We start from the raw sequence: 26,906 nt of genomic DNA, 5'->3' as shown, positions 1-26,906 counted from the left end.
AGTAATAGCAGTCTTGTTGATTTGAGGTGCTATATATATATATATATATATATATATATATATATATATATATATATATATATATATATATATAATTTTTTATTTTATTTTTTTGGCAGTTTTTCCTCTCTCTTTCAGTCATTTTGCAAGGTTTCTCTTTTATTAGCTGCTCTAACAGGATCCCCCTTCCTGTCTTGGTTTACCCAGTGGGAGGGACCTGCATTCAAGCACACGGTCACACCAACTTTGGCACAAAAACAACTTAATTGCTAGTTTTCTATTCACAATGAATACATGAACAACAGAGGTTAAGTGACTGAGGAAACTCTTAAATATTCTCTCAAGATGGTACAGCATTTTCCCCCTAACGTTTTACAATTTTTCTCTTGTTTATTTCTAAATCTGTACATGGAAGTTATGGTAATTGTTGCTGAGGTGCAGCCCACCTTCCACACAGTTATGGATATGATTCGCTAGAAATAGGCCTGCGAATCTAAAATGGTCCTTCTGAGGTTTGTTAATAGACTATCAGCATAACATGCTAATTTGGTCACAAACTCACAGACATGCAAACATTTAAAGTAAGTACAAATAAAACAAGAAGCTGTTTGTTCCATCAATAGAGTGAAGGACTGTGGATGGGGGCGAAAATGAGTCTTGAGATATTTAAGACAATTCTTACTGTGGTTTAAAGAGAAGGATGTCTTGCTTTTTTGGGAGTGAGGTTTGTGGTCACCTCACTGAAGAACCATCTATGTGGTTATGCAGCTTCTTTTAGTTACTTGGAATTGTGAAAAAATGGATATATTCAGGAATTTAGATCTTCCTGTGGCTTAGTGTTACAAATTTGGACATAAAAAGTTTAAGTGTGAGCAGATCAAAATGTACGTTGCACTATCAAATTATAATAGCAACTCTTAATTTTTACTCTACATTACAAATACATTACAATACATGACACACACACACACACACTTACTTGTGCACACTAGTCCATAACTGATTACAAATGACATGAAAATGAACATTGTAGTTAGTAACATAATCTGAATTACACATATTAGGTAACTTTTAATTACTTTCAGATTACTTGAAGTAATTTTATCACATGGACTTGAATGTGAATATTGTGCATATTGTGCATATTGATGATTAAAAAAAAACAAGGACAAAGAAAATATTGAATTATATGGAATAACTCTAAACATTTAGTACTATAAACACTATATTCAGATGCAAAAACCTCGAAGTCCATCAGAGACTTTTTCTTTCAAATGAGATTAAGATATAAATCAGTGTATATAAACCTTTATAAAAATTGCAAATTCTATACTGAATAACTTTTTAAAGTCATTCAATCGTTTAGTGAAAACAAACGTAAAGATGGAGACATCTGTGGGAGGGATGTTGGAGTGATGGGGGGAGAGAGAGGGAGAGGGAGGAGAGGGAGGAGAGGGACAGAGTGTATGTTCAACTCTCTCCTTCATTCATTTTTCTCCAGTGCATGACTGACGTGTCTTACGTGTGGCTGCTAGGTGAGTGAAATTTGACTTTTAACTCTTTAGTGCATCTTCTTGATTTCCTAATGATGTTCTTAAATGTGCTTTCTATCTCTTTCCTGCCCTTCGAATGCATGCTTTATGTCATAATGAGTGTTATATATTGGTTTATGAATAAATACTGGGATGAGGTGAAATATATTATACGCAATGATATCTAATTTGTATCTCTAATTATGTGTCTCCACATAGAGATGGTGAAATAATAACTTCTTATTCATGTTTGTTGTTTGGATACTTGTATAATCATGTTGCTATTCATGCATACAAACAGTACACCCTAGTTGTTCCTAATTCTTTCTTTTTTTGTCCTGTTATTATGTTTCCTGATATCAAACCTCTACTAAACTTTTCTTCCGTCCATTTAATTGCATTTCATTTCATTTTTAGTGTAGGTCAAAATGCAAAAAATCCAAATGATCTTGAAATAGACTTAACTGTTATTGTGCATGTTGTTGTATTATAAATATTGTATAATATTGTTTTTTTTTTTTTTTTTAAGTGAAATGTGGCCTGGACCCTGTTACGGAGCTATTTGATGTTTGATGTTTTTTCTTTTTTTTCTTTAAACCTTTTCTTTAAAAAGTGTTTTTGCTAAAATTTTTCAGATAAAGACTACAGTCATATCCGCAATTTAACACAAGCTTTTTAAAAAGTTGTATTTCATTAATAGTGGGTCACCTCATAGAGGCTGTCAATTTGCAATCACATGACCAGACAAACACCACTCAATTTATCTTTGTAACCCACACAGTGCAACTTAAAAATTACTTTTAAAATAAGTTTGTAGTTCATTTAGTAACGAGGGCCACTGTTGTTTTGTGTTTCAGAAGCCTCACCTGTGTTCAATCATGATTCGGGTCATCTGTCCCATGTGTGTTCTTCTCTTTGCGCTCCTCTTTGGGTGCATGAGCGCACGTCCTGACTCACCAGGCCGATCACGGCGTGCTCCTGCTGCCAAAGTGCGACTGGCAGGTAACAGCCAGAGAGAAAATGAGGGACGAGTTGAAGTCCTGCACAACGGGACATGGGGCACCGTATGCGATGACGAGGTCGACATTAAACTCGCTGATGTGGTGTGCAGGGAATTGGGTTTCCAAAGTGGCTTAACATGGGCACACAGTGCCAAGTATGGAGAAGGAGAAGGTGAGGGAATGTCTATTAAAATACATCAATTCTTTCATTATTTACTAATGTTGTTCCAAACCCGTTTGACTTACTTTCTTTGGTAGATGTTTAGCAGAATGTCTGTGCTGCTCTTTCCCATAAATGAAAATGAATGGTAACCAATCTAGCTGAACTGTCCCTTTATGTATTTACTGTCTGAATAGCTGAGGTTTAAGAGTTTTAATCTCTGTCATTTGTACGTTTAACTGTGGATTATGTGAAAGGCTTGAGCACAGTTGTGTATGAAGGCTGTATTAAATAGACGTTTCTCACTCGTGCAAGTGCACAGCGCTACTGTTCTTTACATCGCCTAAATCTACATCGCTCCCTGTAATTTCACTTTAAGGCAGCTATAAAGACAGCCACTAACCCAAAGCATGTATAACACTTAGTTGGCAAGACAACACTGTCATTAAAACTAAAACAAACCCTTGAGACCGCTTCACTAGAGCTTTTTCGTTACGCTTTTGATGGGGATGCTTCTTTCCCATATTAATTGTATTGTGCACATGAAGTCTGCAGACTTCAACTTTATACATTTGCATTATGTACCATTCCTTAAAAATGCTTTTATGACATTTGTGGAGCTATTTTGGTATGTTTGCTATGTTATTATTCACTCATCTTTATGGTGTGTAGAACACAAAATACGTTTTAAAACTGATTGATGATTTTAAATTAAATTACAGTGATTTGAGACAGAATATTTTAAATGTAAAACGATGTACCATAAAAATATTATAAAATGTATCAATGTAATGTGTGCTGTGTTCCAAGTCTTCCAAACCCATTCAATAACTTTACTGTATGTGATGAACGGACCAAACTGTAATTCACTGATAATCTTCTCCTCAAAGTTTTTAAAGAATAGTTCACCCTCGGGTCATCCAAGATTTGGAGAAATTTAGCATTACATCACTTGCTCAACCAATGGATCAGTGAATGTGTCCAAACAGCTGCTAAAAACATCACAATAATCCACATGACTCCAGTCCATCAATTAACATCCTGTGATGTGAAAAGTGTCATGGTTTTGATAATATTAATAATAAAAAAAAAATTGATCATTAAGATGTTAACTTCAAACAATTTCTTCTGATGAAAATGTAAGTCCTCTATACATAATATACACTAATCACATGACGTTTGCAAGTGAAAACAGTTCTTAACAAATATGTTGGTGGATTTTGATGTGAGAGGACAACACTTTTTCACTCAATGAATCATTTGTTTCTTACAAACATGTAGCTTTACACTTCACAAGACATAAATTGATGGACTGGAGTCATGTGGGTTACTTGTGGACTATTGTAATGTTTTTATCAGCTGTTTGGACTCTCATTCTGACGGCACCCATTCACAGCAGAGTATCCATTAGGGAGTAAGTGATATAATGCAACATTTCTTAAAATATGTTCCAATGAATAAACAGACACTTCTACAGTTTGCATGGCCTGAGAGTGAATATATTTTCAGCAAATTGTATTTTTTGGGGTGAACACTTGCTTTATAAACTTGAGAACCTGATCAGTCTGAAAGTCACTGAGAATTGGAACGATATGCAAGTGAGTAAATGATGAGAGAATTTTCATTTTTGGGGTGAACTATCAGCTTTTTGGGGTGCTCTTGCAACCTGTTACAGGCCCAATCTGGATGGATAATGTGAGGTGTGAAGGAACGGAGAAAACTCTGAAAGACTGCAAGTCGAACGGGTGGGGTGTTCATGACTGCAAACACACTGAGGATCTCGGGGTGATCTGTAGTCCGGAGAGAAGACTAGACCAAGTGCATCCTGGAGTCACCAGAAGAGGGCACACCATTGCTCTCAGACCAAATGTAGTCACCTCAAACCGTTGGCAGGACATTTACTCCAGTTCAAGGACACCTGCACATCTCAGACAAGGAAATGGACATTCCCAGGATCATACCAGTTGGGATCAATTCTCCAGACAGCAGTTTCATAATCCGGTAAACAGAGATTAAAGTAGATCTGACATTCTTTTAATGCATACATAATACATCTGATATGCATATGATTAATTGTATTAATAAATATTAATTTATATTTAATAAAAAAAAAATCATACTTCTGTGTACTAAACAGAATTTCAGTCATAGGTTATGCTCATGAGAAAATGTTTTCAAACTTCTTCCAGTCTGCCAGTAGGGTGAGGATCGAGGAAGTCCGTCTCAAGCCGATCTTGATGGTCACAAAGAAGCACGCCCTTGTTACGGAGGGTGTGGTGGAAGTAAAGCATGCTGGGAGATGGAGACAGGTGTGTGATAAAGGCTGGAGTCTGAACAGCAGCAGAGTTGTGTGTGGGATGCTTGGCTTTCCTGATGCGGAGCAGCCCAACATGAACACCTACAAGTGAGTCCTCGGCTTCTAATGAAAAATACAATATGAGCACTGGCATAGTGTCTGAGGCTTTGGGGAGAATTAGTATTATATTAAAACCCAACATTTTACACTAATTCACTGTTATTGGCTGATGTTAGTTTTGTTTAATTTCATTGTTTTAGTACAGGGCCTCCCAGAGTTATTGCTAGCGACATAAAATCCAGTCCAGACTGCAGCTGATTCTGGCCAAAAACTGCCCTCTTGGACAGGAAATGACTGTCTGGCTGAAATGTAGCAGAACACTAGCAACCAGCTACAGTTTTATTTATACATGCTGTTTATGTCAGGTTAAATGCATGTAAATGTGGGTTAAATGCTACTGTAAAAATTTTTTAATCAAAAGTAATATTATTGAAATTTAAAATAGCTGTTTTCTATTTTAATATTTTTTTTTAATGTTGATTTTCAGCAGACATTTACTCTAGACTTCAGTGTCACGTGATCCTTCAGAATCCTGTCTGTATATATATTTTCTTTTTGTTTGTTTGTTTGTTTTGGATTTGCTATGTTTGGTGGACCACACAGGGAGTAGTGATGATGATATTCTAGACAAAGTTCATGTCTAAGCACTGGAAGATGTTTGTCTCTGAATATAATGGAAAGTAAAAGATTCAAGGCCTCTTTTGGTTGGAATGGCGCATCTGTTTTCCTTATCTCCATGCAGGCACCTTTCACAAACCTAAACACTTAACCAATGATTAAAAGACCTTTCAAACCTACTGATGCTATCTGGACCTTAATGTTCCTGAAATGAACAATCTGTTCAGAAAGCTTAGGTCTAAGTGAGAAGTCTGGAAAGGGACATCAGTTTAAAGTCTTCAAAGTGTCTGTTGTTGGAGAAAGAGTTCCAGGTTTGTTTTAATGATTGTATTGAACTTGCCACCCTTGACTTTCTGATGTTTCCCTGAACAGTGTTTTCAACCAACCTGTACTGTGACAGTGCTGTCTCACTTGGTCAGCTATTTTAAGTATGTAAAGAGCAATTTATTGTTGGGAGTTTCTGGACTTTTATTCCGATCGTGTTCTGTGCTTTCAGAGCTCTGTCTTTGTAGTGGGTTTGTGCATAACAGTTATGGTGCTGTGAATGCAAGGCTACTGGAGCTTGATGCCTACAGATTCTTCTTGTGGAGTTCTATAGATAGGATACAGGATATGTGTATTTATAAATCAATCTATTCTAGAGCATAAATACAGGATCTGAGATGACAAGGTCTAGTTTTTTTTTTTTTTTAGAAATGTTCATTTCTTAGAGCAATTTTGTGCTTATGTTTCTCATCTTTACATGCCTATGTACCCATCTACCTACCTTCCATTAGTTTTTACCTACCTACTTATTCACCTATACAACTACCTTTACTACCCATATACAATATCTGTCTACCTCCATATTTTCTTCCATGTCCTACCTATCTGCAGTTTTTTTTTACCTACCAAACTAACTACTTACAACTTACAACTAACAGTACCTACCCAGAATCTGCCTAGTTATTTTCTTCCCCTCTTACCTACCTACAGCCACCTTAATATCTTTTGTTTTTACATTTCCACTTACCTGTACCTGCCTATCTTTTTTACCTACCTAACTAATCTAACAATCAGCCTACCTAGTTACCTATTTAACTACAGGATCTACCTATCTTTCTACCTAGCTAACTATCTTTTTTACCATTATGCTTACGGTTTGTTCTCACCTACCTACTTCTTTAGCTACCTACCTATCTACCTGTTTTTTTTTTTTTTGTTTTTTTTTTTACCTACCTAACTACCTAATAATCTGCTTTTCTCTTTCATTTGTTACTTCCTTTTCATTGTTGCCTCATTTTATAATTGTCTTACAGGAGGCCGCTGTGGCTCAGAGTCATTTTTTGAGTAACCACAGTGCACTAACAGCACATCTATTTCATTTCCATCGTCTGAATGAGCTTTGGCCATGCTGGCATGTTGACCCATATGCTCATTATAAAAAGCAGCGCTCTATCTTCTGGGTCTGCGGTCCCCAGCTTTTTTAGTCGTAGGTTTGTGCTGGAGCATTGTAAGTGTTGTACATGCTTTCTGCTGATGTACATTTTTAGGCTTAGTGCCCTTTTACTTGAGAATCGTAATCTTGAGGTCACAGGAACACCTAAGTGAGCTTTTGTTTATGCATGACTCAAAGACATGCCACAAACAGCAACTTAGAGATGCTGCTTGAACTTAAATTAGAGTTTATAGAGCTAGCTGTGGCTTTTGTGGTTTACATCCTAGGGAATCTCCATTCGGCTCCTCCTCGTCTGTGAGCATGTCCAGTACCTGACCTCACCATGTCGTACGTGCATTTTGTTAAGTCTCCACAGAGCACCAGACTTGGCAGTAGCAATCCCTCACGCACCCTCTCAGTGTTTCAGAGATCGCGAGCCGCCCCGCCCTCACACTGCCTCTTCTGGATCCTCTGCTGAAGATGCTGTAATTAAATGTTGGGCCACTTAGAAGATATCTACGCTTCTGGCGAGTAAGCGAAACACAATTATAGCTGCGCCCTTTGGCTGCTGTGTCAGCAGGACATAATCTGTCTGTGTAAATTGAGGAAATTGAAAGACTTAAGCCACAGTTCAGCCTCATAGATCCTTAAATGAGCATCTTAAGAAATGAAATACAATATTTTAATGAGTCTGTTTCTGTCCTTTCAGTCTAAAGCAGTGCCTCACTCATACTGTGTGCAGAAAGAAAAATCACCTTCTGTATTTATGAAGTTTGTACAGTGATATCTGGCTCAGTGTCATTTAATGGCAGGCTTTAAACTTTGTATTTTCTGTCCATTGAGTATCACCTTTAGGGTTCAAATACCATAATCAGTAAAATATGTTCAAGTTTGTGGCATGAGAGATTTTTCATTATTTGTATCATTTGTATTGTATTATACAGGTGTGAGACAAAATATTTTTTCTTATGATGAAAGGTGATGGCCAAATATATGATTAGCAAACAAAACAATAAATAATTGATAAGGCTATTTATGTATTCATTTTCATACTTTTTACAAAAATTAGCAAAAAAGAAATAAAATTAAAGCACATTTGTTTTTTTCTAACACATCATGTTGTCTCAAGTCCATAACTATTAAATAAAACCATAAGAAGACTCTTTCGACTCTAAAAAACGAAAAGTTCTAAAAAAGAAAACTTGCATTGCTAATTTTGTATTATGCAATGTCTATTAAGACTGGTCCTTCATCTGTGAGATATTCAGTATATATTCTCACTATATCACAGATTAAAGTGCCCAAATACTTAATAAATGTTTAAACAGCATGTTTCATAAGATGTACAGAGAAAGAAAGATTTGTTTGTGTATGTGTATAGACTAATGCTTAAAACAGTGGCATGATTGTTCTCCTCTAACAGACCGACTCATTCTATCATTAAGTTTTCTTGGTTCAGCAGGAAACCAAGGGTGGAACTTTTGGACTAATTAAATGAGCAGGTGGATATTTCTGGGCCAGCAACTGTAAGAACAAATGAATAAACAGACAGTTATTGTCTAAAAAATCTCTTCATGTTCAGAGTGGAGCTTATAAATCAACTTGATTTATAAATTAAGAATAAAAATAAATAAATAAACTTATTCTATATATCAATATATAATAATTTTTTAAGCAAGGGTTAAGTTTTGATATTGGCAATGGCAATGACATTTACTTGTTTGATCAAAAGTATTGCTAGATACAATTTAGTAGTCGCTGGATATTGTTTGGGACAGGTCTTAGCGTCCCTACTAAATGAAGAAGTTAAACAACAGATTAATGAGTTACTCAAAAAAAAAAAAAAAGTAATAAAATATGTACATAATTATTATATAAGTTGGACACTGAAGTGGGTTGCTGTTTTGTCACTCTTCTAATGAAGATACTTTTTTGCCAGTGTCCCCAGGCAGAGAAAATGTTTTGGTCTGATTTTTCAAATATTCATCAATCTCATTTTTTAAGTGACGTTTCTTTGGTCTGTTTGACCAGCCAAAAATACAGCTACATTTATCAGTCCATTTAAATGTTTCAAATACAAAGACACAATATACATTTCAAATACATATTGAAATTACATTACATGCACAAATATACATTTTATGTTTTATAATAGTTTGACCACAATTCAGTTGGTGACAGATCAATTGGAAATCAGCTGAAATTCTCATCTCATACCATTGAATTTATCAGTATTGTAATAAATATTTGAGAAATTATTGTTTTATGTGATTGTATTAGTCTATAAGAGAGATAGTCAATGTAAATAACAAATAACAAAAAAAGGTTAAACAGGGTACATTAAACCTTATCATTCAACTGAACTGTGCTCGAATGTTTTAAAGACTTTGGTTCCCTTATCTGGTCTTACTCTGCACATGTATTAAACATTCGTCCTTGAAAGCGCACGGTTTTCCAGCTTCTTTACTTTAACTTCTCACATAATATCAGTGCTATGACCTATTTCGGATGCGGACGAAATTACAATATATACACTCTAAAAACTGCTGGGTTGAAAACAACCCAATTTGGGTTATTTTGACAACCCAGCGCTGGGTCAAAAAGGGACGAACCCAGCGCTGGGTTATTTTAACCCAACCAGTTGGGTTATCATATTTAACCCAGCCTGCTGGGTTGCCTTTTTTATGGTTTAAAATGACTATATTGCAGGGTTTCAAAAACCAGAGCGGGTGTTTTTTATCAGTGTATTTCAGAAGGAAAACTACTGCATTTAGAAAATGTTCGATATCATTTCGCATGTGCTTGATAAGGCAGCGTTTGTGAGCTCAGTACCGCTCTGCAGCCGTTACCGGAGAAACCTACCTCTCCCGCTCTTAGCGCCTCCTGCTGGCAGAAAATAAACTCGCAGTGTAGCCATGTGGGGAAACAATGCATTTCTACGTTAAAATTAACCCAAATTGAGCTAGGCATTAAACCTACAAATGTTGTTCATTTTAAATATCACTTTTACACACAAATGATAAATATCAAAAGGAAAATATTTATTAAAAACAAGAGAAAAGTCAAAAAGTAACATGTTAGAAGAAATGCAGAAAAGGATGGCATTAACAGCTACAGATTTCATAAACAAAGCATTGAACATTTGATGAATATAACTTAAGATCAAATTGGACTTTGTTCAATTGTATATATTGTATAAAAATATACGAAAACACCTACAATAAATTTACAATTAGTTAGGTTTTTTTCCAACTATTCTGGCATGACAGTACACCAATAAATCACAACATTAACTTTGATATTATAACATTTAACAGACGCATGTGTGTGTGTAAGAATGTGAGCAGGTGTATGAATGACAGAGTGTAAACTTTTCTACTAAACAACACAGAAAAAGCATTTAACTTTTTTTTTTTTTTAACAAATTATACACTTACAGTTTGTTTCATAGTCCATGAATACAGATCATGCATCACGGTCAATTTTCATGATCTCTTTAGCATAACTGATGTAGTCATGAAGAAGCCCCATCAGCACAGCATGTGACATCTTCTACATCATCCAGGGCAGCGTCCTCCTTTAAAACCACTGCTGCATCAGTTTAGGGGAAAGAAGATTCTCCTCTCTGACCAGCATTCATCCCAGTCACCGCCTGCTCTTCATCAGTGGCCTAAGAGAAACACAAAAAAATTAAACATTTAATTAAACTATCGATTTTCAGGTAGAGGTGTATTCACATCCGTAAGGATACAACAACAACATTATTTTAGTCTTAGTAAAAATAAAGATAACTTGATGTTATTCTGAAGTTTACTCTCCTTAAACCGTCTGTCCCTCTCTTCAGAAGAACACCTCCTCCTCATCCTCACACAGGTCTGTGAGTCCTCACACAAACAGCTTCTGTGTCTTTAACTCTCAGCGCGAGGACAATGAAGACACAAGCTTGACAAGTCTGAAATATTACATGTAAAACATACTTTTAACAGTTACCACTTCAACAGCCTCAAAATAATTATGCTAGTCTTTACTACACAATGCCGTTTCCTTTAGGAGACAAACATACATTCAGTTTAACCGCGAAAAAAAAGACAAATTCACATGAGCGTAACCGTGACCATAACCGTCTGTTAACGCCTCAAAAAGTACAGATAATGTAAAATCTTATGTAAATATGACAAAATACATTGACAGACGTTATATTAAAAGTACATCCTCCGTTCAGTACCGTTACATGAGGCAGTTAAGACCTCCATGTCTGAGGCAAAAACCGCGTCCGTTTTTTATATATATATAACGTTAAGCTCCTTTGTTTCCGCCTTTCATAAAACCTTCCGCCTTTCATACAACCGGGTAAACAATAAAAGATAACTTTACATTTTGAATATTTACTTACCATAGTCTTTCACTCGCTTCTCGCTTCTATCACGCTGAGAAAATGGCGGCTGCTCGCACTGGAGACGTACGATCTTGACGTGACGTGCGTGCTCTCCTTCACGTCCGCGTCCTCAACCCAGACCCGCTGGGTTAAAAAAAAAAATTTTTTAAACTTATTTTCAACCCAAACTTGGGTTAAAACATCCCAAAGTCCTATCCAACGGCCTCAACCCAGCAGTTGGGTTGAAAAAACAACCCAGCGTTTTTTAGAGTGTACACTATATATATATATATATATATATATATATATATATATATATATATATATATATATATACATACATACACATATAAACACACATATTAAATTGTCTGATCAAAATTATTGCTAGCGACAATTTAGTAGTCGCTGGATAAGGGGACATGTCCCTAGCGTCCCCACTAAATTCTACGCCTGTTATTTTAAGGCTGGAGTTCTGTAGCTTTAGACTTGAGTTATTGTTAATACGCTACAGAGTGTCATATGGTAGAAACATCCGAAATATTTTATGAGGTCATTAAACTTGAGATTCCACGCAGCATTTGAATTTGGTTTCTTTTCTGTTGACTGATATTCTCATGTGAAATTCATTTAAGACTGCTCCATCAGGAGAATATTTTGAAAGTTTCCTATTTTGAAAGTCCATTTAAGTAGCCATTTGATAATCTGTTTTGTAAGTGCAGTCAGAAAAACCGATTCAGCAAAATCTAGAGTCTATTAAACACACATCCAGTGACTTACCAGGTCAAATCTTTTATAACTACCACATTTAGTTGGACAGACGTTATAATAATGCCAGTGATGATAGCATGTGTCACTGTGATGACGGGTGCATTATCGAGAGTAGGTTTTCTCTGGTGGATCTCTCTTTCTCTGTCTCTCTGTTATTTTGAGTGTAAGTTTGTCTCAGATTGTTTATTGGGGGAAGTCTTGCTGTGCCTGTTCTGGAATTCCAGTATGCCAGTGGAAATATCTGTTTATAGAATGTACATATTTGAAAGCCAGTTTAGTGGTAGATTAACTTAGGACAGGGTTCTTCAAATCTTGTCCTGGAGGGCCAATGCGCTGCAGAGTTTAGCTCCAACGCTGATCAAAGTGCATTGGCCTCAGGACAAAATTTGAATAACCCTGACTTAGGACATATGTGTGTGTTCTTTGATGTCTAGTCTGTTGGCCATACATTTTTATTATTATATAACCGCTATTTACCAATGTAAATGAAGATCTGGTAAAGTGAGTTTTTACTATAATTGCCTGATGATGACAAAACCAAATGTGGCCTATGGCTTTCTGTAAATCTATACCGTTTTATTGCCAGTCAGTGTACTATTGTTATTTTTGCTGGCTAGTCCGGGGTAACAGCACCATATAATACAAAAAGAAAATTCACAGCTTTTTTCCCCCAACTTTAAATATGTTCTTTTTTTTATTATTTACAGAAAAATATGGGATAAGAAAGTCAAGGATACAACAACCAGGTGAATTCAGTTGACTCTTCGTTTACAAATATCTCCATGCCCACTAAAACAATTTTCTTCACTATCCATCAGAACATCTTCTTGTACTCTAATTAAACTCTTAATGTAGTATTGTTCTTGTGACTTATAATGTCTCCTAGACTGAGTCAGATGACCAAAAAGAAGGGATTCTGGGTTGAGAAAGTACATTGTCTGGGCACAGAGCCCAGCCTGGCGGAGTGCCATGCCCAGCTGTCAATCCCTCGAAGCCCCACCCCCTGTAAGAACGGACGCCATGCAGTGGCCCGCTGTGTCCCAGGTCCACAGTTTGCTCGTATGTCCTCTGGCAGACCCCAAGCACCTCACCCTGCAGAGGTAATCCTAAAAAATGTGTTTAATTTTGGATGAACTGTCTAAGGTCAATTTGAACATTTAGTGTGCAATGAACTGATTGGCTATTATTAAGGGTGGATTTGACTTTTTAGTGTATAATGTTATACAACACATATATATGCATGTATGATATATTTTTAAATGTTTGCAATTTAACGGAATAACAAATCCCCAGTTATCATCATTACATTTTAATGGGTTACACTGAATAGATAACTTCAAAAATGGAATAAAAAGCACTATAATTATAGTTATATTTATCATACTATAATACAATTTAAACCTAATTATGCTGCTATTGGAATTAAAATATCATGCTTTCAGAAAAAAAATGTTCTTGGCACAAAATAACATTTTACAATATACTAAAATAGAAAACTTACTGTTAGGGGGTTAAAAAAATGTAGACTTAGTACTTTGCAAAGCTGCGACCACATATTTCGGGTTGGGGCTAATTTAATTTAGAGTCATCCTATTAAAAAAATAAATAAATTGAATTTGTTGACCACTAATCTGAAGACTGGGGAAGACGTGAACCTCACTGGTGCTCCCCAAATGTCTGTTGTGGTTATAACCCTGGTTCTTTGGGCCTGAGATGGAAAAATATGATTTCTTGAAAGTAACCTTGCCGGTCTTTTTTCTTCTCTCTTAGCTGTCAGTGCGTCTGAAGGCTGGACCACGCCTGGGAGAAGGAAGAGTTGAGGTTCTCCGTGAGGGGAAGTGGGGAACTGTGGTTGACCACCGGTGGGACCGGATCTCAGCTAGTGTGGTCTGTAGAGAGCTGGGCTTCGGCTCTGCCAAAGAGGCTCTTACCGGAGCATACATGGGTCAAGGTGAGAATTAGTTTAAGCTTGAAGGATCCCAGTAGGGATAGAATAAGTAAAAGATAGAATTTTCATTTTTTGAAGACCTGTTCCTTTAATCTGCTTTGAGTCAATATGGTGTTTATAGGAAGAAGGTGATTCAGAACTACGAACATGATTATGATCATACTGAGTCTGCCATATGATTCCACAGTAGTCTGAGTCTGAGTTTAATTTGTAAGCTCTGCTCATCTGTGGGATACGCCTGTCTGCAGCTGAATGTGAAAGGAGTCAGAGATTATGTTTTACATTAGCGATATCACACTCTTCAGGTGCAAAACATGAACTGCATGTCAGTGAGGATGCTTTAAACCGAGGAGCTTTCACTCAACTTTCAGTGGCTCAGATCCACACTGCATGTGAGTTTACTTTGGCTGAGAGAGAAAAAGCACACTGGTGATCTGTATTCCAAGAGGCATCGGTCCACTCTGACAAGACGGGATAATTGCTCTGCCAAAGAGAAGTGATGAAAGTAGCTATTTATCGAAGACTTCCCAATATCGTTTTGATGGAAAAAAAAGCTGCAATGTTGTTTAAAGAAAGTAAATGAGTGAAAAGAGGTTTGACTCATAGATGATGTTTTATCAGATGCCACTGTTCAAAGAAGTAAAAGAATGAAATGTTATTTTATGGATGATGATGATTTTAATATATATGCTTTATTGCACCAGTAGTGACCTATATGAGAGTCCAGACACTTGAAATTAACCTGTGTAAGGTTGACGCATTCAATAATCCAGTCAAGGTCTCAGTTTAACATTCATTAAGTGTCAAATATTGTAAATGCAAACAAGCTTTGTGTTACTTGCCTGTTGGCTGAGCATTTTATTAGAAATTACACTTTTAAAATTCAGTTTAAAGCAACCAGAGTACCTGTTAGTTTTAACAACTTTTAAAGGGATAGTTCACCAAAAAATGAAAATTACCCCATGATTTACTCCCTTTCAAGCCATCCTAGGTGTATATGACTTTCTTTTTTCAGACCAATACAATCAGAGTTAATAAAAATAATTGTCCTTGCTCTTCCGAGCTTATAATGGCAGTGAATGGGTGTCGGAATTTTGAAGCACCAAAAAATGTATCTATCCATGATAAAAAGTGCCGCACATGGCTCTGGGTGGTTAATAAAGCTCTTCTGAAGTGTGAAAAATATCCAAATGTAAAACTTTATAAACTGTTTCCTCTAGCTTCCTTTTAACATGCACGTTCACGAGAGTGATGTTCATGCGAATGACGTAGTACATAAACGTGACTCCTCTTGCTGATTTTTTTTATCATTTGGTTGTAGAAGTAGCAGGAATAGAGATCAAAGCTTATGATTTCCGAACGTCTGTAGCGTTGAGGTATTTAGGTGATTTATTGATGTATATAATTTTCCTAGTGCAGCAGAGGCCACAAAAACATATAGTGAGTGAAGAGAGACACAAATTAGCGTTTCAATGACAGAACAGAACTGGACTGTTTTGGGACAGGCGGTAAAAATAGGAAATCTGTTGGGATGGGTTACATGTACCAGACTGTGGTAACCACATTTAGAAATGATCCTGAATAATGGTGCTAGTTTTCCAGACATTTAATATAGCATAAAGTGATATTTCATCCAAAACTGAGGCCTCATGGCATTCCTAACCTTTTTTTCTTCTTCTGTGGAACATAAAAGATTGGGTCGAAACAAAATGGATACCAATTTGAAAGAAAAATGTTTTTCCACAGAAGAAAGAATGTCATACAGTTTTGAAAATGTCTGAAAACTATCCCTTTAATGTGCTTAGTGGTGAAAACAGAGTAGAAGATGGAGTGTAATTGTCATTGTATTGTGGAACACATTTTCTCAGTGGCCTTTTTTTTTTCTGAAAATGGTTTTATCCAGTTTGATCATGGAGTTAGCATGAACTGTACACGATAAAATAGATCTTTTAAAGCCAATGCAGCATGAAGCAGCACATTCTGTTGAGACACTCTGATGCCTGACCTCCCAGTAAGATGAAAATAAACCTATCTTTCCTGAAGTTTCTAGATGATTTAATGTCTTGAGATTTGTTTGAATGCTGTATCAGCCGGTTTTACTTCAGTGAGACACTATAGGTGAGGGATTTCAAGTCACATTCACACTTTGCAGGCAAAACGTATAAGCATATAAAATTTATTATAAAGCATTTTAATCTGCTCCTTAAATAGGGATTATAGTCATCCTATGAAAGGAAAACACCATTAATGCGGAATATATATATATATATATATATATATATATATATATATATATATATATATATATATATATATATATATATATATATATATATATATATATATATTCCGCATTAATGGTGTTTTCCTTTCATAGGATATATATATAGTTGCTGGGGTATATTTTTAGCAATAGCCAATGCATGGGTCAAAATTATCAAATTTTCTTTTATGCTAAAAATCATTAGGATATTATCATGTTCCATGAAGATAATTAGTAAATCTCCTACTGTAAATATATCAAAACTTAATTTTTGATTTGTAATATGCATTGGTAAAAAATGCATTTGGACAAATTAAAAGGCGATTTTCTCAGTATTTCAATTTTATTTTTCTCAAATAGTTGTATCTCAGCCAAATATTGTCCTACCCTAATAAACCATGCATCTATGATCTATAAATCTCAATAATAATAAAAAAAAGACACCTAAGACTGGCTTTGTGGTCCAGGGTCACATATGTTGTTTTATAGGGAGAAAAAAATGTCACTTTTCCTTTGCTTCTATTTTCCTGTTATTTACTTGCCTTTTGAGCATTTGCGGTTTATTTATTTATTTTTATACTGAGATTTATTTGTTTTTTCTTTTCAGCTAAAATGCATCAGTTATATATATTAGGGGTGCTCCGATCACGATCGGCCGATCGTTATGCGCATCTCGTCAGTAAAGCCGGTTCTTTAATCAGCGATTAATTCCATCAGGTGCATGATTTCACATAGAGCAGCTGTTACCACACAGAGCCTTTGTTAATAGAGAAGATGCGCAAATCCACTTCATTTTCAGGGTTTTTTGGTGCATCTTCTCCGTTAACAACGGCTCTGTGTAGTAACAGGTGCTCTATGTGAAATCACGCACCTGATGGAATTAATCGCTGATTAAAGAACCGGCTTTACTGACGAGATACGCATTAACGATCGGCCGATCGTGATCGGAGCACCCCTAATATATATTATATAACCTTATAACCCCTAACCTTTGATTACATCATGTAATATTCTCTGTGATGGAACATTTCCCTACTAACTCTCAGGGTTTTATCTCTAGCAATTTGCTTCCCAGATGCGATAGCCATATAGGGTGCTGTGTTTCCTCTTGGGGTCTATCATTTTTGTTTAAAACTAAACAGCGGGTGATGATTTATTTTGTATTTTGGTAGAAAAAGGACTTTTTGAACTTAGCCAAGTGCAGTGCATTAGCACATAACCACTGTTATTCCACAGCTGTTAATGCAGCTTTCTGTTTCATTTACGTACCCAGATTTTCCCCAGCATGTTTTTCTGAGATATAATAAAACTATATAATTACGCTCATAGTAATGGTCCTGTGGTATATTATGCAGAGTAGTGGATTTCACATTCTTATGTGATTCACATCTGAAGTTTTAGCACAATGCTCACGTTAGGCTCAGATTTTAGTGGCCACCTCAAGCTAAAAAGACCAACGTTTGTATATCACAGTAAACAAGAGGGAAATGAACTGTGACATCTGATATGCAGTCAAGCTCTTTTATATCCATAGAACTTCAAGAATGTGATGATAATGATTTCAGAAAATAAAAGCGCACCTCTGAATCTGATCAGACTAGTGTGTGGCCTTCTAGTGAATTATGAGGAATTCTGCTTTAACACGAAACTTTCAGAAAAAAGAGAGCAGTAAAGAGAGTGTTCTCTGTGCCTGAAAGTACTCAAACAGGCCGAGTGTTTGTTAATTTTTGTATTTTATATTTGAGACTTTTAACTTGTGAAGCCTTATGAAGACATTTACTGTTTGTTTGTTTGTTTTACAGGGACGGGGCCGATCCACATGAATTCAGTGCACTGCACTGGCACAGAGCGCTCTATTTTGGAGTGTTACTTCCAGGAAGTCCCTCCCTGGACATTCAAACACAGCCAGGATGCTTCTGTCAAATGTTATGTTCCTAAGACAGGCATGGAGACTATGGTGAGCAAAATGATTACAATTACAGTTTACTCTGATATGATTCTACATGCTTTGAAAAATATGATCAGTCATGCTATCTGTAGCTCCCCAGAATATTTGGGCATTTAAGCCACTCTTAAAAAGTATTTTTATTATGTGATGCTTTATTTTTGATATATATATAAATTTAAAGGCAGATGTCTTAGCATTAAATAAAATTTATTTTAAAATAAATATGCATTGCGTACAATGCATTATATTGAAATTATTTGTAATAATTTCTGGCCCTCGATTATTATTGGTCAAGACACCCTAAATTCGCTGTTAGTCACAAGGCTTCTTGGAGATTTTTTTTTTTTTTTAATGGAATTTTTTTATATAAAAACTTATTCTATCAAACATCAGTTTTAAACTAGTTTGTTAAACAAAACAAACAAACAAAAAAATATAAATAGCATCTTTGTTTACAGATTATGCAATGCAGTGATGTTTAGACATGTTTAAATGTGAGTTAAGTGGCCAAAAGTGTTCAAATACTGTATGTGTAGTTTTGATGTCTATGATTGTGTTTGTGTTTTAGGTGCGGTTGGCGGGGGGCAGGGTCCCGGCCGAGGGTCGTGTGGAGGTGCTAATGGAGGTGGGGGGCAGAAAGCGTTGGGGGACGATTTGCAGTGAAAACTGGGGAATAAATGAAGCCATGGTGGTATGCAGGCAGCTGGGCTTTGGTTTCGCCGCACATGCCCATCAGGTGAGACTGCTGAAGAATGTTGTGTTTTCCAGAAATATCGCTCTGTCTGAATATGTCTCTTGTCTTGTTTGATTTGGTTCCCTCAGTCTGTGTGCGTTTGAGAGCTCATGTTTAGGGGGAAGGATATTTCTGGGCAACGTCTGTGTTATACAGTAGTTGTTTTGTGGAGGTGAAGAGGTGGGACAGGTTAACGGTAAACTGTGTATTTTCAGACAGAATTGCAGGTACATTTGATGTGCATCCTGCACATACTTCAACTTTGTTTCAAGCAATAGTTGAGAACAGGAATCAAGACGGTTATACTTTCAGGGCACAGTGCTTCTCTCAATTCTGTCTCTGTACCACATGTGCAGTGCTGTACTGCTTATGAGGTAAATCTCATAAAGAAGGCATCATACTTTTTTATAAAGGAAATTAAGCCGGTTTATTTTTAGCATTGAATTTTATACTGATATTCGTTAAACTTAATGTGAGGAAAAATATAATAAAAATGGAATGGAAACTACATGAACTACAAAGATTCATATATCGTAAATCAAATATTATATTAGTAATAATAAATATAAATAGTATATTCAGTACAAATTCAGTTCAGTTTTTTGATGATAATTGAAATTTTTTGTTTTATTGTCATAAAAATAAGGTCACAATGAAAAAAAAAAAAAAGAATAAAACTGTATTACCTTATTTATTGTAATAAGCTCCAATAGGCATATATTGACCTAAATTAGGACAAAATAAAGATAAACTAATTAAATGAGGCCAATACACACACACACACCAATTTATATTAATTGGCCTAATTTAATTATTAATCGATTAATTAATATTATTATTAATTAGCTAAATATTATGGTTAATTAAATTTATAAAATATTTAAGTAACAAATGCTCATTTAAAACAGTTTTAGACTCATTGTAACATGAACTAGACTGCATGTCAGCTTCATAAAAAGTATTTCATGTCAAATACCCTATTAGTAAAAGGTTTAATATACTGTATTGTATTGTTCTGTACTGTACTATACTATACTACACGATACTACACTATACTGTACTACTATTACTATTACTACTATACAATACATACATCTGTATATTACTATTTCATATGGATACAAATGAGCCTTCCTGTGTATAGGACACACATTACTGGCAAGGTGACCCAGCGGCAAAAGAGGTATTGTTGAGTGGGGCTCACTGTGTGGGAACAGAAATGTCTATCCAGCAGTGCCGCCAAAATAGTTACATCCATTGCCCTCGAGGAGGCGGAGCTAAAGCAGCGGGTGTCACCTGTTCTGAAAGTAAGTGATAACTATCTGATCTGATGCACTTTAGAATTGTATCTGCACTAAATGATCCAAATGAATAAATGAACATCCTGTTTTAGCGGCACCTGATCTGGTTTTGGATGCACAGCTCGTGCAGGAGAGCGCTTATCTGGAAGACAGGCCTCTGCACCTGCTCACCTGTGCGCATGAGGAGAACTGTCTCTCCTCCTCTGCCAGTCGTATGCAGTGGCCGTATGGGCACCGCCGTCTTCTGCGTTTCTCCTCCCGTATCATGAACTTGGGTAGAGCTGACTTCCGTCCACGAGCCTCAAGAGAGTCCTGGACCTGGCACCAGTGCCACAGGTGAGGCTTTTCTTCTTTCTCTTGCTTTTATGTGTATACAGAATTAAACCATAGCCCGATTGCTGCTAGACAAATATTGTATCGTTTAGTCATGCTTTATAAAAAGGTCCCCTTGTTGAGTGCCCAAATAGAACCCAAGACCTTCTGTTAAAATAAATAAAATAATTCTACAACGAATTCATGGTGTTTCAGGGCAAAAATCTAAATTTTATTCACTGGCTACTGAAATCCAGTTTAACAAGGGTCTCACCTTATTTGTGGTATTGAGGGTGGAAGGCAGTGCTGGTCAATCATTTCCCCCACCTGCAATCCCTGCCGGTGCCAAGACTTGAATCCATGACCTTTGGGTTATAAGACCGAGACGCTAATCATTAGGCCATGACTGCCCCAAAGCTCATGACTGCATCATTGATTCAGTGATGTCATCATCCAACTGTCCCCAACTAAGCAAGCCAAAGGCAACAGTGGCAAGAAATCAAATCTCCATCACTGATAGAAAAAAATAAAACCTTGAGAGAATCCAGGCTCAGTCGGGGGCCAGTGTCCCCTTGGCTAGAAGAAACCAGCATGGTGTGGTTTAATTACTGGCTGCAACACAAGTCAGATTGTGCAGAGGACTCGTATTGTTCTCGTGGTCTTGTGCCAATGGTCATCTGATTGATTAGGTCTTCACAGGGGATCTGTCTCTAGGGCTCCTCTAGTTGACATGGTCTCCGCTGACATTCAGGGCTGTAGAAGTTGTCTCTAGGTGCTGATCCACCATCTGGACTGGATCTGGGTGACTATGGTGAACATGGAATAAAAATGAAACAGATTAATATTAGCATAGATGCCATTCTTCTTATGATGTAACAAGTACATCGGGTGTTATGGGAAATGTTACTGGTTCTGGTTGACCTAATTAATGCAGCCAAACAAACCTTTAACATATTTGATTGATAGAAATCTGACAGTGTGTTATATGCAAACCAGGTTAAAGAGAGAGGTCTTTAATCTAGATTTAAACTTGCAGAGTGTATCTGCCTTCCTCCCAAACAGTGTTATGTAGATTATTTCGGAGTTGTGATGCTAAATAGGAAAAGGGTCTGCCATCCGCAGTTGATTTTGATATTCTAGGTATTAACAAATTGACAGGATTTTGAGATCCCAGTGGACGTTAAGGACTATAATGGACTAATAACTGGGCTAATGTGGTCAGACTTCCTGATTCTAGTAAGAACTCTAGAGGATGCATTTTGGACCAGCTGGAGTTTGTATATTAAGCACGCAGCTTGCAACTCATGTTTCTAAAACTGATCATGGGTGGTCAGCAAGCTTCCCATCATCTTTTAGATTAATTAGCTGCGTATGAGTGCCTCCACTGTCTTTACATGTGTTCTGAAAATAATTGCAAACCCATTATGTGGCTACAAGGTGCTCTGTTGTGGAGGAATTGTGGGTTTTGTGTGTTCACAGGCTAATCCTGTTTTATTAATCTTTTAAAACAACACCAGCAAAGCTGTCATCTATTCAGATGAGCTAAATAAACAGCTCTGCAAGTTTAACCCCGTGAGCATAAGAAAAAACTTCATGGAAAGGGTGTTACCGTAGCAGCCAACACCTTCATGTAGGAGCAGTGAGGTCATTAGGCAGTGGTCCATAGTGAACCTTTGTTCCTCCCATGTTCACTAGTCAGCATGAAATATAATTCAACTTGGTTTTTACATACTGAAATAAAGTTGGTGTAAAACTGTTGTCATGACTCTAGGGTGTTGTGGGTGGTTGCCAGCAGTGCTGGGTACAAATTGTACAAATTGTAGTCTGTTACTAATTTGATTACTTTGTTTAGGTAATGTATTCTGATTACTATTAGATTACTTTTATTTTATATACATTTATTGATATGAATATTTTTGATTCAGGCATTATCACAGCATTGAAGTGTTCACACATTATGACCTCCTCACACTCAACGGAAGCCGAGTGGCTGAAGGACACAAAGCCAGTTTCTGTCTGGAAGACACCTACTGCCCTGATGGTAAAAGTCTAATTGTGTTACATGACATAAATCTTACATGAATGCCATTCGGTTTATATGAAAGCCACTTCTGCCACATAAAAATAAAAAAAGTTAACTGCGATAGAATCAGAACTGCAAAAATTAGAATGTGAGATAAAAAGTTGCATCTACCTTTTTTTATTTTTTATTCAGTATTGGAAACTTTTATATAGTACAGCTACATATAACTGTTTTGTTTTTTTCTTCAGGACTTCACAAACGCTTTTCATGTTACAATTACGGAGATCAAGGCATATCGGTGGGTTGCTGGGACACTTACCGCCACGATATCGACTGCCAGTGGATAGACATCACTGATGTCAGTCCTGGAGACTACATCATGCAGGTGAAATGATTCAGAACATCTGAACCATGGAATATGGCAGTCATGGCACAAACTTTTTTCACTATTCCTTGAAGAGTAGATTTTCTTTTCAGAATGCAGTTTAGCCACTTTTTCTCTGTCATTAACTTTGGAACACGTTAATCAGCCAAATCACTGTGGGCACTGTGAGCATTTCCACAGCTGAGCTTCACATGCAGAACCAGCCAATCAAAGGGCAACTTTAGGGGCCAATCAAGAGTCAATTTATGCATCCCAGTCATAAAATATAGGTTGATGTGAAGCTCTGTTTTAATTACAGTGTACCTTTGTGCCTTGACCATTTTCAAGATTTATTTACTTGAAATGTGGCCATGATAGATTTGCATGTATTTTAGGCAAGTTTGGCAGATGCTAATTACAAACCTGCATTGGGCTGCAGCTATGTATGGCATAGCGACGAGCCATGGTGATACTAGGTCAGAGCTCCCATCTCCATGTTGAGTGATGCCAGCTATCCCATGCCAACCCATCCGAGCAAAGACGCTGCATAAATGAAGCATTTATATTTGATGATCCAGGCAAACGTTCTTTGAGTTGCTTGTCTTTAATTCTACACCCAAAATAACCAAATGTTCAGCATTCCCTGCTGGAGGAGCAAGGCATGCTATATTCCCCTCTATTAGACATGGTCAATTAGGTTCAGACGAATATATACCCCGCCTGTTTTACAGGCACTTTCTCGTTCAAACATATGGTCAGACAGACCCAGATCTCCACAGTTAAAGTTGCACACTGTCATTAAAAGTGCAAAGAAAAAAAGAAAAGTGAGACATGCATTTAAATGTGCTCACAAAATAATTACCTTCGGCTACTAAGAAAAATATTTCCACAGTATTGGCAAAAATAAAATAACTTGTTTCAGCATTTAAAATGCCTAGTTGGCATAATCAAATTAAATTTTCCATAGAATAACGTAGCTCAAAGAAGCTCGTTTGACCTCATACCCTGCTTAAACCGCATGTTTTCATACTAATAAATTATTATATTGTTACTATATAACAGTAACTTGGGAGCCTGATTTTGCAAAGTGGTTTGATGAGCAATCTGATTGCATAACATTTCCTGACAAGCCTTACATCCTTGTTGGATGTTTCACTACTGGTCATATGCTCTCCTTATAACCATGTATGTGACAAATAGAAATCTTGAATCTTGAATGTGTGCAACTGTGAAACTTTTACAAATGCCTTGATTAAATCACACTAGTAGCTATATTTAATATAATATAATATAATATAGTAAATTATTATATTGAATAATAGTAAATTAGTATTATAGTATATTTTTAGTATTATAGTAATTATAGTCAATTATAAATTATTAAATTGAATTATTGTACTTTTTTATATTACTTTTAATATTGCTTGGTAGAAATTGTGGTTTATAAAAAATGGCGCACCTGAATAATATTTGAGGTATACCTGTGTTTGATTTTTGCTGTAGTAGAAAAAGTGAAAGTCTCAGGTTTTTTTTTTTTTACTCGATTGTAATTCCTAAAGGGGAACCCATGGATAATTATCCTTACCTTACAAATTGATCTCATTACTAACCATTTCTATTCATTCTTGTGTGTGTTTTGTCAGGTTGAGGTAAATCCGTCCCTGGACATGGCGGAATCAGATTTTATGAACAACGTCATGCGTTGTCGATGTAAATATGATGGACACAGAGTGTTTATGTATGGCTGTCATGCAGGTATGATCCCCATAGCAATGATTGAACAATGACATGTATGTATGCTAGTGTCTAAATTCTGATACACTTTCTCAGGTGATGCCTACAGTGCTGAATCTGAGGATTTATTTGAACATCAGCGTCAGATCAGCAATAACTTCATTTGAGCCTGTTAAAAAGAGGTGAGAGGAGAAGATGTTAATTAATTGGTTCCGGAAATGCGGATAACAACCTGGGTGAAAGAAAAGATTTTCTCAGCTGATCTCAGAACAGTGTACCAGTAGCACCACGGAGTGGACAAGATACTGTATGCTTCATCACTTAACCATTAGAGGGTTAGTTCACCCAAATATTTGATTTGCTCATTTTTTTTCTTCTTAGTATTTTATATTTGAATTTTAGCTTTTGAATAAAATATGCAATATGCAATAAATATAGACTGGACCTTCAAAAAGTACACACAAAATATATAGATACAGATTTGTGCACTATTTTTAAGACACTGGATATCTGTATTCCTCTCTTGAGTATGGATGTCAATGAATAATAGTTTAATTTTCAGTCTGTCTGTTCCTGACACACATGGTTTTGTATCAGAACACCTGGAATATACTTTTGTGATATGAATGCACTATTTGTAATTTTGAAGTTTGATAGTTTGTCCAAGTCCTTTTTACTTTCATTTTACTGAAAAGAGTAGGTGGTATATTCCTTAGAAATTCTCATTTTTTGTTCCATAGAAGAAAGTTACAGTGTCGCTTAAGGCCAATTCACACTACACCGACAGACACTGGCTAATGGCAACAGACACATTGGTCAGATTTTGTCTGTTGGCCGCCTATTGAACATGTTGAATCTGCATTTGTCAGGTCTTTGAATGTCTGAGAAATTACATACTGGTCAGTTGTAGGCGCTGGTCTGTGGTGCGGATTGAATTAGCCTTTAGTGGTCACTCTTTTACTAGTAGACTCTGTTTTCAGATTAGTGCCCAGGGCTTTGGAATGAGGTGGTGTGATGACTGTGATCCTTTTGCTGCTCCGCCAAACTCTTGCTGGCTCGGTTAGTTTGACATTCAATGAAAACCTGTGCGGCGGAGGCCCTTGTTCAGAGCTGCAGGAGTTAGTAAATAAAGTCTGAATCTGTATTTTTGGGTGAACTTTTTCTTTAATTATCATCCACTCAGTAACTAGGACATTTATTTCAGAGACTAAGTAGTTGTTGTTGACCAACTGGTTAAAAATGAAACGTGTGTAGTTCTTGGAACCAAGACTAGCATTAGAAAATAACTATTTTTTTTAAAGTCTACATGCACCCACATATTTATTTCCTGATTCTATAGCAAACATATAATGTATCGTTATTCAAAAAAATGCATCTGCAGAATGTTTACCCCCCCCCCCCCGCCCCCCATTTTTTTCATACCAAAAAAGAAATCCAAAATATACTTTTCTTGACTAATTCATATAACATAAAAATGCAGTGTGTTCACTTTTTCTGTTCATTAATTAGCTCTATATCTAATTTCAATTCTTCTGTTTTAATTTATGCACTTTATTGATGGACCTCTGTATTCTGGAAGAGATGGTTCATTCACTACCATCTTTCAAGACACACTTCTGTTTGTATGTTTGTTTATTATTTGCCTCCTTTTTAAATGTTTTTGCAACTTTTGATATATATATACATTTTTCAGTTGACTTTCCTGAATTCTAAAAGATAACAAAGTATACTGTATATGGTGAAGATAATTTATTTAACACATTGTTAAACAAATTTTCTGGATTAGAGTTTTGTTAGTTTCATTAGTTTCATAGTTCATAGTGTTAATAAACGCTTGATAAATGGTTGACTGCTTTAATTTCCATTAACATGTTTAAGGTATGATTTGTGGATGAATGGAATTGGTTTTCTTAGTCTTGCATGTACTTGAAGCTTTTTTTTTTAATCTATGAGTATAAGGGATACTATGTGTAGTGTAAAGCAGTGATGCTGGGAATGAACATTTATGGACCAGAGCATTATATCTATTCTTAAAGTATTTTAACCCTTT

At 36.2% G+C, this 26,906-nt stretch overlaps 1 protein-coding gene across 1 annotated transcript; it reads left to right on the top strand.

Annotated features, from left to right (window-relative positions):
• Positions 1 to 1,430: 1,430 nt before the first annotated feature.
• Positions 1,431 to 25,023, top strand: LOC113068978 (lysyl oxidase homolog 4-like). The gene is made up of 15 exons (XM_026241940.1): positions 1,431 to 1,535; positions 2,390 to 2,705; positions 4,369 to 4,694; positions 4,883 to 5,097; positions 12,938 to 12,976; positions 13,117 to 13,330; positions 14,001 to 14,181; positions 18,244 to 18,398; positions 18,958 to 19,125; positions 20,267 to 20,429; positions 20,516 to 20,759; positions 22,661 to 22,776; positions 23,007 to 23,143; positions 24,766 to 24,877; positions 24,953 to 25,023. The coding sequence occupies exons 2-15, from the start codon at positions 2,411 to 2,413 to the stop codon at positions 25,021 to 25,023; spliced, it is 2,436 nt and encodes an 811-aa protein (XP_026097725.1). The 5' UTR covers positions 1,431 to 1,535; positions 2,390 to 2,410.
• The last annotated feature ends 1,883 nt before the right edge of the window (positions 25,024 to 26,906 follow it).

The sequence above is a fragment of the Carassius auratus genome, unplaced genomic scaffold (assembly GCF_003368295.1).
Source record: "Carassius auratus strain Wakin unplaced genomic scaffold, ASM336829v1 scaf_tig00000296, whole genome shotgun sequence".
Classification (NCBI taxonomy): Eukaryota; Metazoa; Chordata; class Actinopteri; order Cypriniformes; family Cyprinidae; genus Carassius; species Carassius auratus.
The sequence above is the reverse complement of the archived record's forward strand: the minus strand, read 5'-3'. Positions and strand labels throughout refer to the sequence as shown.